This window comes from Falco rusticolus, chromosome 2 (genome assembly GCF_015220075.1).
Source record: "Falco rusticolus isolate bFalRus1 chromosome 2, bFalRus1.pri, whole genome shotgun sequence".
NCBI classification, from domain to species: Eukaryota; Metazoa; Chordata; class Aves; order Falconiformes; family Falconidae; genus Falco; species Falco rusticolus.
In genome coordinates, this window is record NC_051188.1 from 76,953,132 (window position 1) to 76,971,232 (window position 18,101).

The following is an 18,101-nucleotide window of genomic DNA, read 5'->3' on the forward strand; positions in this document are numbered from 1 at the left end:
AAACGTGACCTTCATTTGTTAATTTAGAATTAAAAACAAAATTGCTTTCTCAGAAAGCAAAAGGAACATAGAACATAGGTAGAAATTATACAGAAAAAAAAGACTACAGTCAATACTTCTGTGTCTACAACGTGATTAGAGAATTAATGAAAGAGTAAATACATCTTAATATCTGTTGATCATAAAATCTTGAATTCACCCTGTATATGGGTGTTTGAGCATGTAAATTAAAATTAACAGAAGGGCAAAATCGTGGCAGGAGGGTGAAACACTAGCAACTTGGGACAAAGTAAAACCCAGAACTTCACAAAGAAGTCTACAACTATCAAACAAAAAATAATTTGGCTTAGGTACAAACACTCAATTCTTATGAAATGCCCACCACCACCAATATACCTAAAACCTACTATGTTAGAATGAAACGCTGAAGAGCATTTTTTCCTTCATTAAGAAGTTTTTCTCCTATACATAATACTTAGTATGTTTTTTTTCTTCAAATGCAGGAGGAAAAAATAGCAAACTACTGAAGACCAGAGGACCAAGAAGCTACAAATTTCTTACTCATACCAGACTGACTGTTACCAAGCCTTAAGACTTCCCACAGCAGCTGATGGTTGTTTTGACTGATTTCTAAAGAACTGGCATAAAATTCTCCACAGAATTTTTTTTCTTTTTTATCTTTTAATGAAATAGTGATGTTTTTAACTAAGTTCTCTGCTGGTCCGAAGTTGGCTTATAGACCTAACAAACAATAACAAGACTCTACTGACTGTTTTTTATAACCAAACCAAATAACCTTGACTACTGAAGATAACTGGGTTTGTCTCTTTGAAGAAAGTAAATAAAAAATGGGTCTCTGCTCAGTAATGCAGACATGAAAGAAAAGGCACCGTTTAAGAATCTGAACCACTGCCATAAAAAGTTACTGTGCTTTGTGCCATAACCTAGACAATAAGATGGACTTCTTGGTTCCTTTATTTCCACAAATTTCCTTGAGCATAGTTTTCAGTATTCTTAAGAACAGTTAAAAAAAAAGTAATTTCAAGACCTGTTTCAGAAAATCTTCACAACCTACCTTCCTTATTCCTGGTGATCTTGTTATTTCCATAAACCCACCAATTTGGGGGGGTGGGGTGGCGGGGGTGGAAAATCAACATATTTTGCTGAATAAAGAATTATGTAAATAAAATTGGACCACTACACACCTTTACCCAGGGCAAATACAGAACCACAGAAAAATGGCTAAATATAACAAAAAAATAGCTACATTTTATTAATATTTACAAATGAAAACCGTATATCTACAATGTAAACACTTCAAATTAACATCACTTGCAAAAAGAAGTTCCTCAAGCATTTGACTAGCAGAACACATTTTCTCTCCTTGAATTCAACAGGAAATAGGTTAAGCTACGTCCAAAAGCTCTTTTCCTTTCACTCTCACAGGGAAATTACAAGCAGAAATCTACAAGTAATAGAATACTATTCTAAACTCACAAGGATGGTTAGATATTTTCTGGTTTTTGTTATTTTAAAGCAATTTTCTGTTGCGTTAAAGGGGAATGGAGTAATTTAGCAGGAAATAACCTCCCCCTCCCCGCCTTCCAACTCTGCTTACCAAGGTGAGAGGCTGGGTGCAGCTAGGGTTAAATTCTAGGCGATGTTCAATTTACCACTACCAGTCCAGTTGCATTCAATATGTATATTAAACTACCACGGGTCTGGATACACTGGTACCAGCCTGCACTGCCAGTCCAGTCGTGCTCATGAACTAGCACGGCCACACTCTAAGGTATGGTTGCATTCAATGAGAAACTGTGATGATTAAAACAAGATTAATGTGACATAAGTCTCATGCCAATGCAGATTATTAAGGCACATGCATAGTAATAAAATCAACCATCTCAACGAAACATGTTAACATAAATTTAGTTTGGAAGTCAGAGAGAGAAAAAAAAAGCTTTGTTCTACAGCAGAAAGAGGGTTATTTAGCTTAGAGAGTTTTGGTCTTCCTTATGTAACACTTCCACTAATCCTTTATTCAAACAGATCCTAATAACAACTATCTGCTATTGCAGATTCCTTTATCAGGAAGGAAAAACATTCTGTTTACTTCACTGATGGGAATATCCCTCAATGCTGGAATTGCTTCTTCTTGAAATTTCTTCTGTTGCTGTTTTTTTGCATAGTTATCTACAGGAGACAACGAGAACATTTCATGTATTAAAGACTTTTCTTTCAAGAAATTCATATAATGGAACACTATAAATTCAGCTACTATAACTGATGCTGAAAATCCCATCTTGCTGAGGTGTAACGAGACAGTCATCAGAAATGCTTTACATCATCAACATATTATCAGAGCCCCTGAAAAAATCAACCCTACCCTTCTGCTGAAATCACTGCCTGGGACTTTGCTTGCCTTAAGATGCCCTATGACATTAAGCCATAACAACCCAAAGATAAAAAGAACAAACAAACAAAAACCCCCACAGTGAATAGCTCAGTCTGTAGTTTAAACACCTGTACTAGGATTTCTGCCGAGAGATGCTGTCCACCCTCCCTTCATCTTGGCTGCTTGTTCCCATCACCACACAACAACCATTCCTCTAACAGCATAAACATTTTTACAGGTGCACTCTGAACACACATTACCAAACTGTTTCCTCTGAAAAAGAAAACTTTCTAATAGTTGTTTTTCAAACAGAGTAGGTCCCCCATCCCACCTGCCATACAGCCAAACTGTTAGGTTGACATCAAACAAGAGGGTGACATGAGAGTGTGAATGAACAGCCAGGAACACAAAGATGACTAAAGGGCAGTTCTTGACAGAAGCACTGGAGTAATGCATTTGAACTGCAGCCTTGACTGATTTTTTTCCTTAGCAGTTCAGTGTAATGTAATGCAATGAACACAGCTTGTTAAAACAATGCAACTTCAGCAGTCAGCAATAGGCAACTTCCTTGACAAATTTTAGAGTCTGCATGTTTTGTAACAAAAATGGCCACCTGCAAATAGCGGTGGAATTCCTCATGTGGAGAAAGATGCCTGGAGAATATTGTGAATGCTTAGAACATGTCTCCTTGACAGGAGTAAAGTCTACAAAAAAGCTGAGAGAAAACCCTGAAGAACAGCTTTTTTTTAGACAGGGAATCACTAACATATCTGATCAGGCCTCAATACTGCAGCATCCACCTCTGCATCACCTTGACTCCTGCATGCCTTCCCACTTCTGCTGCTGCCAGGTAGGTACTCACCTCCTTCCTCCCGTGACACTCACTGGTTTGTAATGCAAGGTGCAAGGCAGGGAGATCTTCACATGCCTAAGCCCTGTTCCTCTAATGTGGTCTGTTCTGCTAATAAAGTACGCTCTACTAGTTGCAAACCCCTGCCATAAGATGGCAAAGAGGGAACAGTCAGGCTTGTGGCTATCATTTCACTCCAGTACTTCCAAGAACTCCTTTTCTACATCAAAATATTTAAAGGCATAAATTTGGTTTATATTATATGTAGCTACATTATATGTATTTACAGAAATTACCAGTTAAGTGTCAAAATCTTAAAAAACACCAGTAAAATTACCTGTAATGGTATGCGTTGAGTTCAGTGGAGCTGTACTCATCATGTTAATACCAAAAAGTAATATATAACCAATTCCTATAGCAACTAGTAGGTACACTGGCAAAGCAACTGCCCAGTATCTGAGGAAAAAGATTAACAAATAACAAAAGATTAACAATAACAAATACCTAATGATATAACAGGTTTAATATAGTGGTTGTTACTGTATCCAGCACAAACTTAGCCAAGAAGAAAAAGAAACACTTCTGAATATAGACCCTGACCTCTCCCAAGATCACTGACTGCAGGGTCGCTGTAGCTAGTTTGGTATATACCACCAAACAGATTCCCTACAGAAGGGTTTTGTTTTTTTAATTATGGTTTAACGTTTACTGTATTTTCATTGGCAAACTTCCTGAAAACAAAATGTCAAATTTATCACAGAACACTCAAATACTATTTATTTCATTACATAATGAAAAATGCTCATCATAGCTACTTATCTACATTAAAAAAATGCTTCACAAAGATTGGTCCTTTATCAACAGGAAAAAATGGATTAAATACAATGTCAGTACTTAAAAAAAAGTTTTGTAATTTGAAAATAATTCAGGGTGTTCTACACTTACACATATTCAGGCTAAAGGGTTTAATTGGTTGAACTTACTTTTGAGGCCAGTATGTTAGTCCCAATGAGAACAGCCAAGTCTCAGGAACATATGCCCAGATAAGATACAATACTGCACAAAAGAATTAAAGAGTCATAATAGTACAACTGATACTGTTTTAGACTTACTCCCTAAGTTTAAGAGCAATACTTCTCTACTGATACATGCTGAGATAGTATTTGGCTTTTACACTATTTAAACCAAAACAGCTCTACCAAAACATTGTAGAATATGCCTCTCAGACAAAAAAAACTACCCAATATGGGGGCAATGTTTTGCAGCTGGTTACATGATATGATTTTTATATCTGCTTTAACGTTTAGTTTCTGATTTCCTATGTAGAGAGACAAGAATTACTAGCAAGTTGAACTGCAGAACAAACAACCCGCAGCAAAAGGATGCCAAATGACTCTGACAAAAGTATTAAAGCAAAAAACGGTAACACAGTGGGTCATATGGTTGAAAGAAAAGCTGGTAGAATTGCAGTGCTTGGGTGGAACTGTTCAGCAAAAGCTACTGGAAATACTTTCTGATTCTTGACAAGCTAATCATTTTCATGCCAACAAAACAAATACTAAGAAATTTTTCTCCCTTGCAACAAATCCAGAGAAAGGTTTAAAAAAATGTGAGGGCAAAAAGTTAGCAACCAGTGACACAAGGTATGGAGCCACAGTGGCTTCCTGTGAGAGGCACATTTCATTTTGACTTACTTCCCAAGGGTGAGAAACTTACAGTAGGTTCCTAGTTTATTATTCGACTGCAATATATTTGCTGCATCTTTTCTTATGTTGAAAAAGCGTTCTCAGCCTCTCAAGCCTTGGTCCTGCGTGGGCACACAAGATACACCCAGTGAAATGCTAAAGCACCTGTCATACCAGCAAAGATACGCTGGTGTAACGCGAATAATTGTCCATTGCTGTTGACCAGATTGACATAATTTACTGCATTTTTTCTTTTTTTTCCCCAGTGTTTGGGTAGGGAGAGTTAAACTACTGTTATCTACTGAATATACTGAATATCTACTGAATGGTTACTGAATAGTGACAATGTATGCAATTCAAGTAAAAAAGTTACTAAAATGAGAATACAGAGAATTTTTCAAATACCTTGACTCCATTAATATTACTAAGGATCCCATAGTAAGATTAAAGACAAAACATGAAGAAATGACAAAAGGCAACGACACATCTTTGCAACAACTGACAGGTCCAGCAAGTAACGCTCACTCAGTTCACCATGTGCCCTTGCAACAGGGTGTTAATACAATCCTGACCCGTTCCAGCCAGCCTTAGAGCTACACTTGCCTCGTAAACAAAGCCACACTGCCTGGTGGGGTACTCGGTACCCAGTATACTTACTAAAGCCAAACCACGATCCTAAAAAAAGAGCAAATCCATATATTGCCCTTTCTGGCAAAGGGGCTGGAGAGTTTTCAACCATAGCGGTCTCTTCCCTTTAACCCGGGGGGGTGGGGGGGTGGCAGGCGGGGACACACGGTAAGAAGCTGTTAGTGGCTTGCCGGCAAGTTCCTCCCGGAAGCCGCCGGTATTCCCCAGTGCGGGAACCGAGGCCGCACACGCCGCCGGTGCTGCCGCCCAGCCCGCGCAGGCAGGCGGCCCCGCTCCCCTCAGCCCCGGTGAGGGGCCTCAGCGCAGGCGCCTGCCCAGCGCCACCCGTGGCGGCCGTTGCCGCGGCGCTTCAACGGACACTGAGGGGCCGCGGTGCTACCGACCGACCCCCTCCCACCCGCAGCCCCCCGCCCCGCCCGGCAAAGCCGCTCTGCCTCCTTGCCGAGGCCGCGGCCTAGCCTGGGGAGGAAACCACACCCAGGACACCCTCCCCCGCAGCCGGAGGGAGGCGGAAGCGCCCAGCCGCCCCGCCCCCGGCCCCGCCCCCGCCCGCGTCCCCGTCCCGGTCCCGGTCCCGCACCGCCGCCCCCCCGCCGGGCCGCACATGCGCGGGCGCAGGGGGCCGCCCGCCCCGCCAGCTCCGTGCAGCGGGCGCGTGCGCACAGCCCCTGAGCACGCGGCAGGCGGGGACCGCCGGCTGCTCCCCGCGCGTTGGCTCGCTCCCGTGACGTCGGGCGGGAAGTAGCCAGTAGCCAGCGCCCGGCGGGGCGGGGCGGGGGTGCCGGCGCGCGTCGCGGGCGGGTGGGCGGGGCTCGCTGAGGGAGCGGGGAGCGGCCGCGGCCCTACGGAGGCGGAGGGGAGCGCGGCGGGCGGCTGAGGGGGGTCGGCGAGTGAAGGCGCGGCGGACGCTGGGCGCTCCCACCGCTCCGTGCCTCCGCTTCGTCAGTAGGGCTGGGGCTGAGGCTGGGAAGGTGGCGCCCGTGTCTCCCGAGTCCCCCGGCAGTGTGACAGCCGGCCCGGCCCGCCTGGGGCGTGGAGCGGTGCTGTCGGCCACGGGAGCCGCGGCGCAGCCTCTCCGGGTCGCTGGAGCCATTTGCCGCGGGGAGGACCGGGCACGGGCAAGGCTGGCTCGGCGGAAGACGCCTGGCTGCGACACGTCAGTGGCGAGCCTCGAGGCTTCCGGAGGCTTAACGGCAGCGGGGAGCCCGGCCGGCCCCCGCCACGCTGCGGCGGGGCTGTCGCGGACGGACGCGGCCCGGTGGGGCCTGCCCGGCGCAGCGGGCTGGGCGTTCGGCTCCGCGCTCCCCGGGCGCGGCAGCGGCTCCCGCGATGGGCCCCCTGACCCAGCCGGTGCAAACCGCCGTTCCCGCTCCTGCCTGTCCCGTGTGAGGTAGCGTGCTGGAGTACTGTCGGGCGCCAGGGACTGGGGAGGCTTTTGAGTTCGTCGATTTAATTAGCATTTAACTGATGCTTTAGGTTACTGTTTGAAACCTTAACCTATGCTATGTAAAAGTAACACCTCTTCCGTAAAACTGTAAAGTGTAATTCAGTGTTGTGGTCATTTCAAGTTGCGCAAAGCACGCATTACTTGCCTCCTGCTTTCCCTTTGTGCATTTCACATAATCCTTTTCTTTCAGGATCAGATACCATGGGGGTGAACCTATATCCGAATCCGACTTGGCAGCCTTGGCTTTTTATGTTGATGATAAATCTTGCTGCGAATCGGTAAGTAGGTTTGAAACTAGGTGAAGAGTTTGCAGGGTGTTCTGATCTGTTGTAGAATAATTGCTGGTGTTGATTCATTGGAACTGATGCAAAGGTACCTTATATCACTGTATGATAGTCACTTGCAAGAGCACTAAATCGGGGTGGAGCATAGAGACCGCATCATCTATCAGGCAAGTTTTACTGAATACGTATGCAACTATGTAAAACTGGACAGTGATGCATAGGTTCTATTAGCAGAACTTGACCAACTTGTTGGCTGTGTGTCCAGGCCGTACTTGGGATGCTATACCTCAGAGTGACATTAAATTCCTTTAATTGCAAACCTATCACAGTTTAGTTTGTGTAAGTTCAAGTCTGCAAATTAACTGCAGTGTTTACCCAGTCTTTGTTCTTGTCATCTCGTAATTTTTTTATAGGTTTTTTGTGCCCAATAAGGCCTCTACTCACTTAATTTTCTTGTATTGAATAAACTGTACTGCTTTTTTGATTTAATATTTTTAAGAATGCATTCTTTAATCTTATTTCCCCCTTCTTGCTATGTGTAAGGAGCTGTTGAATGTGGTAGTTAATCTTTCTGCTGCTTTGAGAGTTCAATTATGAGTTATTTATCCTAAGTGTTGCTGCTATGAAATACAGGCTAGCTGGCCTACTATTCTTCCTGTGCAGAAATAGAAAGTCCAGGTAAATTGACTTTCTTATTTGTAAAGCTGTAGCTTTACAAGGGGCTGCTACCAACGTTAATGTTTTGGACATTGTTTATATCAATAAAGTTGGGGGTTTTTATGTACTGTGGACAAAATAAAGTAACAGTTGCGTTAGCATAAGATACTAGACGTTTTATCTCTTAAGGTGATGCGTATGCAGTGCTATGGAAAGAAAGCCCTTGATTCTGTGCAAGTGCTAAATCTTGTTTTTCCGGTTTGCTTTGATGGGAATACCACCATGAGAATGATGTTTAGAGGGGTGGTGTGTGTATGGTGGTGTGTGTGTTGTTTGTTTTTAAATACTATAGCAAAATCCTGGCTATGGAGTGAAGGAGATGTTCAGTCATCTTTCAAGATTAACTGATTTTGAAATTGGTTAATTTTTTTCATCTTAGGTTATTGAATGTCCTGGTCTGTTAAATACGTCAATGTTACAAGTTGTTTTTGAGAGTAAGCCTTGATTTACATGTAATGTTGTAATAGTTCAGAAACGTTACTTCAGCTGAAATCATGTGAATGCTTGTCGTCACCTTAAGTCAGATTAGTAAGTTGTCCTTGCAGAGCAGGCTAGTATTTCCAGAAAGTCTGCCACTGAAAAAATAAAGGTCTGTTAAAGAAACTTTATAAAAGATGTGTTTGGTAATTTGTTTTTATACTGTTCTCCAGTTGTATTCAGAAATAGCTTTGCATTTCTTTGCCATGGTAATACAGCAATACATAGACATGATATGTAGTATTTATTAAATGACACGTAATATTTGTGAAAATAATAGACTACTTAGGGATCTGTAAAATGGACTGAAGTAATTTATTATTCAGCTTGAGAGGCTCATATGGAGTACTAGGTTTTGAACCCATTAAAGTATTGACACAGTATGCTGCCATGAAGTAGTAAATCAATAACTCACTCTGCTTCTTTGATGTATTTATATTTACTTCAATACACATGCACTAATTGTCAAAACTTCATTATTATTTTTTGAAAACTGGTGGTGTCATCTTAAACATGTTTACATAGATATTCTTGAACGTTATACTGCTGTCTAATACCCGATTTTGAATTCTTACTTTTTGGAATACTAGCGCAATTAAATATATTGCTTAAACTAGCAAGTTTTCCCAGACATTTATAACTGTTGATTTATAGACATTTTTTTAATGGATATGCAGGTATTTTTTTTTCATGAGACGGCATCTAAACCATTGTGTTAAATAACTCTAGTAAACATGCTTTTCCCCCAGTTTGCTTTGTTTGCCTTTTGGTTGTGCTTAATATGAATTACAAAGACTGTTTCCAAAGGGGGTTGTTGTTTGGTAGTGCAAAATATTGCAGACTTTCTTTTTCTTGTTTTCCTCAGAAAACCGTTGTCAGAAGTGCAGAAACATGTGGGAGAATAGGGAGTACCAATAGTGTTTTATTCTTGGGGAAACGGGATGGGGGGGGAAAAGCATGGGGTATTCACCCTCCTCAGATTGGTCTTAGAAGACAGCAAGATGCTGGTGAGCATTGAATGAACATTCAATTGAATTCAATTCAATTGAATTGAACTTGCTCCTGTTCAGAGCAAGTAGGTACGTAAAAATATTTTTTCTGTCTAGGTCCTTGGAGTATGCACGATTATTTTAGTTAACAACTAAATAATTATATTTGATAATAGATAACTAAATAATGCTAGTTCATTATTAATTTTGTTAATTAATGTGTCTGCATTAGTATTTTAGTTTGAATCAAGAGAACACTCCTGAAGCAAATATCCCAACTGTCCCTGTCTTTCATGTTTTGGCTTAAGTTGTGAAGAGATCTTGGAGTATGCTAGTGGGATTCATTGGGGATGAAACTAATCCAGAGGGTGCTTTTAAGAGTATAGGTAATGTGCATCAGCCACAAATGGGTGGTCTGTCTGTGGGACTAATTTGAACCAATGCAGACTAAAAGAGTGTATCGTGTGAAAGTAAGCTGCCCAGTACCAAATACTTTGCTTTATAGATTTGTTTCTGGTTTGATCATGCTGCTTGTTTATGAAGATATAACTATAGACCATCTTTCATACTGGTTTAAATATGTTCAATAATTACCTTTTCTTGAGAAAAGGAATTGGAAATTACTTCTGTGTTCTGTCACTGTTCCTTCCTTTCTCTGATGTAAACAGTTGGTTTAATACTAAGAAACAGTTAAGCAATCATTGCTTATAGTTAGTGTAGCACATTTGCAAGGTGGGTAATGTTAAAAAATACGTTTATCTTTAGGGTCATGGAGTGTTTGAACAGCAGCCGCCGCATAAGCCTAAAACAGGTATGTAGACTAAGCCAGTATTACTTAACTTTCTAATGCACTTTTTGTGCTGAGTTTGGATCTTTTTGATTGCTATTTCACTTTTTCCCTTCTTTTGTCTGAATAAGTAGATAATTACTGTTTCTGAGCAGAAGTACTGGTACGTTCTTTTACACTGGAAGAGTTCTCATCTTTTTGTCCCAATGTGATGTGCAGAAGACTGCTATACATTTGTGAGAACAATGCAAATAGTCAATACGATATGTACATATATGCAATCAATTAATGTTATAAGGATGGAGATTTAAGGCTTGTGTTCTTTCCCTGTATTTTAATTGTAGCTATATTTTAGCTGTATAGGTTAAAGACATCTTCAAGTTGATCTTTGTAGGTTAAGTTTTGCATTTATTTTTAAAAAAAATTATAATAGTTGCAGAAAAGCATGTGGCTCAAGAGTACAAGTCCTTCAAAACTGTATTCACTATACAAATGGTAACCTGTAATATATAGGAAACTCAGGTGAACAGAGCCAGCTGTGTAAAATGAATTTTTGCATACATTCATGCTCTCGGGTAATATTGCTTCTGGTCTGAGAGTATATGATGCCACCTTAGTAATCTAATCAGGATCTTTACCTTTTAAAGACAGTCTCTGAGGGGAATAGATTATATTTTTGAAAGAGCCAGGCATTGCACATAATGACCTCTGGAGAAAAGAATATTGCTGATCTTCTTGTACCGTGTGGCTATGTGCCACACTAACCTGGATTTATTGTAGAAAATAATTGAATGGGTACAGTTAAAATGGCTATTGTTTTATCTTGAAGATAGCACCCCTTATAGCCATTAAATGGCTCGCAGCCCTTGTTAGGATCCTTATGTAGAAGCAGGCTGCATTTATGTATTTAATGTGTTACATCAATATAATTCAGAACACAGGCAATTCCTTGAGCAAGGAATATAAAGCCTGCCAGCAGGGCTCTATTCTTACTTCCATATCGATTCCCTCTTGCCCTTCAATTTATAAAAAAACCCTTAAGTTGCTAGATGTATTTAGAGTGTTTAAGTTTTCTTCTTTTGGTTAGATAGTACTTAGGAATACAGTATGGAAATAACTGATGTTTTTGAATGTTTGTTTGGACTTTGATTACTTGTAATGCCTGAACTGTGTAGTCTTAATTCCTAACTCTTTCTTTGAAGATGTTGATCCCTGTGAAGTATGGTGCAGTCAGCCAGTTGAAGTACTAAGAGAATATTGCAACGTTATTAAAATACACATCTTTTGGCCTTTTCTCTTCACAAGTGAAAGTAATTCTTTGGTAGCTGATTGGATGTAAGTAATCATATTCTTGAAGTGATTTCATCAGCCTTTACCTTTTTTTTTTTAATTTTGGTTACCTGTGAAAGATCTTTGTATAATTTCAGTAGTGGTTAAACTGTCTGCAGGAATGTTTTTATCTGTGGGCTAACTTAGTTAAGGTCAGAAGGCATAGTTCATGAATATACAGAAGAAAATATTAAGAATGGGTTTCTGAAGTTTGGAATCGAAAAGTGTGTTTAAGTACTTCAATGGATGTCGTTTATTTCCAAAGTGCCAAAAGCTTTGCAGCTCTTCCCCATCCCACCCTGGACTTGATTTGAGTTTGTAACCATGCTCTTGCTTAGATCTAATTACCTTAAAGTTAGAATTAAGACCATGCAACGCAGTGTTATTTTTCTGAATAATAACTTGTTCTGTTTCTAAGCAGTTCGCAGGTCTTAGACCAGAATTGGAAGAGACTCTGTGCTTTAGAGATTTTGGAAGACCTTGTTGATTTAATTAAGAAAGTTGTTGTAAGTACTGTATTTTAACTTTACGTTTTTCAAGTATAATAGGTTAATTAAATCTCTAACTTACGCATCTTGGGATTATATTGTAAATTAGACTTTTCCTTTTGCCGGAGTGAATAAATTGTCTGGTAGTTGAGTTGCAGCTTTCTAGAAAGTGAGTCCATAGGTTTTATTACAGTTGGGATAACTTACTAAATACCTGAAGAGTCAATAATACAGTTGATTGAATCCCTTTTAAATTGCTAAAAGAGAGAGTCACATCTGTGGGAAAAATGGCACCATTCGCAGATGAACAAGTTAAATACTTCCCCCCCCCCTTTTTTTTTTTCCCCTAATTCAACAAATTATATTTAAAATTCACCATTGTTGCTGGCTTAGAAACACACCAGTGCAGAGGAGAGAACGATATAAGCAACGTTCTTAGTGGCTGAAGGGAAGATAATTTTATTAATTATTTTTTAAAATTTAGATATGACACATTTAAAAAAATATCCATTTGTTTAAATTCTGTGCTCAACTGCAAGCTACACTTTCCCAGTCTGCCTTACTGTTATGTGACTTTCTGTGATTAGGTATTTATGTTTTATATTGACCTTGTGGATTCATACTTCCCTACGCTCTTTTTGCTGCTTACTCCTTCAGGCTACCAGAATGCTCTATTTTCAGCTCCTTGTACTTCAGAATGTCCTTACAGTATTTTCATTTTGTCTCGTATGATGGGTTGTGTTGTTTCCTCCTCTGGTAGTCTCCCATTCAGTCTTTATAGAGAGGGTCTGAGTATATTCCCATCTCCCTGTTTACCTCTGCTTCCCTCTTCTTACTTCCTCAGCCTGTTATCTCCTTCTGCATGTTAAAGATTGTCTATTCAATACTAAAATGTATTTGGAGGAGCAGAAGATCTCAGGAGAGGAAGTACTGTTGTTTTGGATGGTTTTCATTGGATATGTCAGATGGTTCTTTGGTGTGTAGATAACTGCAGAAGTGGTTGAAGTGGCTGGCTTTCCTAAACAGATGTCATAGCATCCATGCATACTCTATGTCCCTGTCAACATTTTCGACAAAAAATGGTAGGGGATTTGCTACTTAATACAAAAATACTTCCTGAAACTTTGAAGTGGACCAGAGCAACTGTCCAAATGATACTGCATTCAAGCAGAACAGAAAATGCTATCAAGTTAAACCCGAGCAGATAGAAACTAAAGCTATCAGATGTCAATAACGTGCTTTTTATTTTTCTGTCCCTCTTCTAGAATGTTCCAGCTTTTATTGGTGGTGTACTGAGAATTGGCAGCAGAATAGAAAATGTAAGTTTCTCCAGTTGTGTTTAATAGGAATGTTCCTTTATGTTTGAATGCCAAGAAAATATTTGTACAAATATCCAAAACTTTGAAATGCTTGAACAAATAAACTGAGTCTGTAGCTTATGGCGTATGTAGTATATAGGACTGCAGTTGCAGCTGTTGCAACTCTGAGCCACAAAATGAAATCTTTGTGTGACAGGAACTGTGAAATAAATATAATCTGTGTAAGACAAAATGAGTGAGAACTTTGGCGGTGGTACACATGCTGAAAATGAATGATTTCTCTTGGAGGTCACTACTGCAGTGTGGTTGGGTGGGTTTAGGCTGTGCATCAGCCTTCCAGTTCCACTTCGGTACCTGCTGGTGGCTTTACTTGTTGGTTGCTTGCAGATTTGGCATTTCTTGTTCAAGGCTTATTCCTTTCAGACATGTCTGTGCTCTCTCTGCCTTGTCTTGAAAATTTCTAGATTCCCTCCCACAAGCATACAGTCCTATGTGCTGTGTTTTGCTTTTTCCTCTCTGTGCTGGTGTTGGTGTGTTATGCTGAAAGGCTAGGTATGGGCAGAACGCAAACACGCTTTGCACGTAAAGACAAGAAGCTTTTATTAGTATAGTTGAAGTATTCCAAAATGAATTATTACAGAAGAAGAAACAAACAAACAAGCAAATACTACTAAACAGAAAAACTCTAATGATAAGATAGCACAGTTAAAATTGTAATACGTGCACTTTCTAGAAGCTGACCTTTTTCCAGGTGTTGTGCTTATCCTTGCACTGCTCCTTGGGATCCTAAAGCAAATGGCTTCTGTCTAGTGTTTACGTGTGTGGGGTTTAGTCATCACTAGGTGGAGTTCTTTGCTGCAAGGACTGCTGTTGATGGTTTTTCCTTCCTCACCCTAGGGTCTACTTGGGTTTATTTTCAAACCAGATTAGTCATAACCACCCAGTCAGAAGAAAAACTGCTGGTACAATTTAACCCAAGTTAAAACAGAGCTCTTGGCGGGTCAGAACAAGCTCAGAGTAAACCTGACAAGTAGCAGTCTTGTGGCCTTGCAGTCTGTACAAAGCTTGTGGCCTATTACTAGCAACGGCAGTATGCCGTGGTGGGGCTACAGGGCTATGAGCACGGCTAAGCCTGATCACTGAAATGATGCAAAAGTTCTCCTCTTTGGAGACAGGTGGGAAATCTTTTAGCAGATTCTAAAATAATTATACCAATTCAGTCTGAAGGACTGTGAATGGCAGACTAAGTGTGTAGTTTGGAAACCTGCTGATCCATCTTCACTACCAAATTCAGTGTATAGTAGAACTAGTTACTTTTTTCAGCTTGTAAACTTTGGACTGTGAATGTTTTTAATTTCACTGTGTTTGTCGCTTTTTTTCCCTCTTACTAGTTTCTGCTGCCTGCTATAGGTTAACTGCAAAAGTTAAGATAAAACCTTTGGAATTAGAAGGCACTATCATAGCTGACAGTAGCAACAGGAGAAGCAGAATAGGAACAACTGTATATTACTGCTGGATTACCCAGTTCCTGTGTTTTAGTGATGTTTGTCTTTACATTATTTTTCAAAATCTGGAGGCTCAAATAATGTGGGAGTATCCCAGGCAACAGACATTCTTCACTCAATCCCTCTCCTACAATTAAAGCTCTGTAGCTCAAACAATTGCATTTAGTTTGAATAGAAGGGAAGTCATGATTACAGAATTAAATCTTAGTCCAGCCTGCATGTCTAGCAGCCTAGAGAATGTTGCTTTTTTAAACCAGGCTTGTCATTTCACATTGAAGCAATTTTGAGTGCAGTTGTCTAAAAGAAGTTTCTAAATCAAATTCTGTAATTGAAATGGCTTCCCTGTCTCCTGTTGAAAGAATGACTGTTTTCATTGTGTCAATATGCTGTATTAAGCTGTGCTTGAGTTATCCAGGTATTTATATTTGTGAGCTGTTGTCTGTTTCAAAGGCTTACAAATCAGGAGCAATGTTTGTTATATTTACATGGAATGCTTCCATTATATTGCCAGTGAGATGTTGGTTTGGGTGGTGTTTGTTGGTTTTAAGACTTTGCTTTGTGTGGAATTAGGATGGTGTTTTTTCTTTATTTTCCTTCAATTGCAACAGGGTGTCTTTGATGTTGGGGACGCACTTGATTGGGTCAGATACACAGGTGATGTCAGTATTCTGCAGAGGCTGGAGAAACTTGGTGATTGTGGTTGGATTTATCTTGAAATTTTCTTCACTGAATGTAAGTATGAACAGTTCTGGAGAAATGATGAGGAGAGTCAGTTAATGTTTGCATGTGTTTCATTATTGTGGGAATGACTAGAGAAATCGTGGTGGTGGAGCGCTTTTTTTTTTTTTTTTCTTTTTTTCTTCTTCTTGTTTGCACCAGTCAATTCTTCCTTGAATCCCTTTATGTGGGTCATATTTACAGTGCACGTGCTCTTTTTGAACCAGGAGTTCAGAACACTTTTTTCACTTTGGTGTCCCTCATGGGCTGTATGTGTGCCTTCTATTCCTTTGAGTGTTAAGTTGAATGTTGCTGGAAATATTATTTGGGTCTTTCTGTTAAATGTTTGGCAGAGGATTTTGTCAAAATACTAATTGAGATGTTAGTCTTATAAAATGAGCTCATGGGAGTTACTGTAAGATATATTAATATGAGCAGCAGAACTTCTGCTGAAATTACAAAAAGCTTCCAGGCTGGCTGTATTTGATGTATGTTAAATGGCTTATATTCTACTTTTGCACATACCTGTTCTAACTCAGCTGTTGCAGTAAGTGACAGGATAGTAGAAACTGAACTTGCATGTAAAGAGAAGAATCTTTTTATAGTTAAATGCCAAAGTATGGATTCTTTAAAATACAAATCTTTGCAAATTTTTAAAATGGAATTTTTTTAAAATACAATCAAATTTCACTTGATTGCTTGAAATTAGGCAAGTATTTAAATGTTTTATGGTCTGCAGCCAGTCATTTTGGGCTTAATCAATAGCAATTCATTTTATTCTGAACATTTCTGTTACTTAATTTGTTACTTAGTTTGTTTCTGTTACTTAGTTTGTTTCTGTTACTTAGTTTGTTTCTGTTACTTAGTTTGTTTCTGTTACTTAGTTTGTTTCTGTTACTTAGTTTGTTTCTGTTACTTAGTTTGTTTCTGTTACTTAGTTTGTATGTCAAATTTCACTTTCAGTCAGAAAACAGAGCATGAGTTTTAGCAGCAGCAGATAAATCCTACTTGTCTTTGGTAATTTCTTTACCCACTGTGTTTTTCTGCATTTTGTCTCCAGGCAAGCGTTACATTAATAAAGTTGCTTTGGAAGATTGTAATTTAGTTGATGAATTCAAAGCTGTGACCTGTGAAAACTGTAGGAAGGTGAGAGACTATATCAGAATGTGTTTGTGCTTTTTCTGTTGTGGTTTTTTTTTCTTGGGTTTTTTTTTTTTTTTTTGGTGAGGGTTGTATGTGGTGTTAATGATCAAAGATTTGTAAAAATGGGCAAATGATTAAAGGCAAAGGTTTCAAAAGCTTGAGTGAGTAATTGTCCTGACATAAATAATTACCTTGAGAGATCCTGGCCTAATAAACAAAACGTTAGTTGTTTACATTGCCAGTGTGCATTAGACAGCATTCCCTTCCTCACCTCCCCAAAAAGCTCAAGGAAATGCAGTTAACACCGATACAAGATCGTTCAACTTGATCCTTTTAACACAGAAATAAGATGCTCTCATACTTTGCCATAGGTTCCTTTAGTGTAGGTGTTTGGGTTTTTTTTGTCTATGGGAGTGTGGTTAATTCCTCTGTCGTCCTTGCTACAGTTCCATAGTTGAGGGGCTACGTTGAGAGGCACTGAGTAGGGAACAGGTTGAGCGGTGCTGTAGTCAGCCTACTCAGCTATTTGACACGTGCTTGCTTTTGTTGACAGCTGTATTATGGAATCCAGGAGAGCTTCTACTTAGTCTTGCTTTTTAATTGTTCATTGTATTCTTGTCTGCATTTGCATTTGTACAATTTTAAGCATATTAATTGCAATGAATTAAAAGTATTAAATTACAACTAATAATACATATGTAACATTCTGGTTTTACAAGCATAAAAAAGTAGCTGCTTCTTTTAGCTGTTTTCTTCTCGTTGCAAATGAGTTTGTTTACACTGGTTGCTGAATTGTTTTTTCTTGATTTCACAGAACAGTGAATTTATGAAACAGAAAGGAAATGAAGAATTTTCCCAAGGAGACTTTCATCGTGCTATAATGTCATATACTAAAGCCATAGAGTTTTGGTAAGAACTAAACTGGTTAACCAGATTGTGTTTATAATATGTGTTCAGAGTTATCCTGATTTTTGTATAGTTTTGCATGAGCCATTCTACTTAGAGGCCAAATGATACATCTTTTTTTTTTTTAAATGCTATGTAATACATCCTTTGCTCTATTTTATTTCTTGCTACTAGTGGTTGTTTGCGCTTTTACTGCCTCAGAAGTCCTGTTAGGGTTTAAAGCTGATCTAAAAGTGACTAACAGTAAGTATAGTAAACCTGAAAAGAAGGAAAGTTACTTGGTATGAGCAGCCACTTTTTGGTGTCATGCCTTCTGAATACTCTTCCAGCCTGACCAACAGTTGCAAATATTTATCATCTCAGCTGTGATGTGGAACAAGTGAACAAGAACAAGTATTTATTTTTAAATATCTGA

The 18,101-nt window shown here is 39.6% G+C and overlaps 2 protein-coding genes across 8 annotated transcripts in view; one reads left to right on the forward strand and one right to left on the reverse strand.

The window, feature by feature from the left end:
* Positions 1-1,247: 1,247 nt before the first annotated feature.
* Positions 1,248-6,052, reverse strand: LOC119143457 (phosphatidylinositol glycan anchor biosynthesis class P). The gene is made up of 4 exons (XM_037377747.1): positions 5,588-6,052; positions 4,229-4,301; positions 3,583-3,701; positions 1,248-2,193 (listed from the first exon to the last, which is right to left on the reverse strand). Exons 1-4 carry the CDS (start codon positions 5,667-5,669, stop codon positions 2,063-2,065), a joined length of 405 nt encoding a protein of 134 aa, XP_037233644.1. The 5' UTR covers positions 5,670-6,052; the 3' UTR covers positions 1,248-2,062.
* Positions 6,053-6,415: 363 nt separating this feature from the next.
* Positions 6,416-18,101, forward strand: part of TTC3 (tetratricopeptide repeat domain 3) — a 68,898-nt gene continuing 57,212 nt past the window's right edge. For 3 of the 7 annotated variants that reach the window (XR_005102505.1, XR_005102506.1, XM_037376506.1), the window contains exons 1-9: positions 6,429-6,968; positions 7,216-7,303; positions 10,258-10,303; positions 11,482-11,614; positions 12,027-12,114; positions 13,362-13,415; positions 15,529-15,652; positions 16,698-16,783; positions 17,595-17,689. Coding sequence is in view for 5 of the 7 variants with exons in the window: in XM_037376506.1 (XP_037232403.1) it covers positions 17,607-17,689 (83 nt within the window). In the remaining 2 variants the exon portion in view is untranslated. Of the gene's footprint in view, positions 6,969-7,215; positions 7,304-10,257; positions 10,304-11,481; positions 11,615-12,026; positions 12,115-13,361; positions 13,416-15,528; positions 15,653-16,697; positions 16,784-17,594; positions 17,690-18,101 lie in introns of all 7 variants that reach the window. The other 4 variants (XM_037376500.1, XM_037376502.1, XM_037376503.1 and 1 more) reach the window with 3 other exon arrangements.

Excerpts from the sequence above, each read along its gene's own strand:
- LOC119143457 (XM_037377747.1), bottom strand. The coding sequence starts at position 5,669 with ATGGTTGAAAACTCTCCAGCCCCTTTGCCAGAAAGGGCAATATATGGA. Across the intron at positions 4,302-5,587 it reads AGGATCGTGGTTTGGCTTTA|TATTGTATCTTATCTGGGCA; the intron begins GTAAGTATACTG and ends TCTTTTGTGCAG. Across the intron at positions 2,194-3,582 it reads CTCAACGCATACCATTACAG|ATAACTATGCAAAAAAACAG; the intron begins GTAATTTTACTG and ends TGTCTCCTGTAG.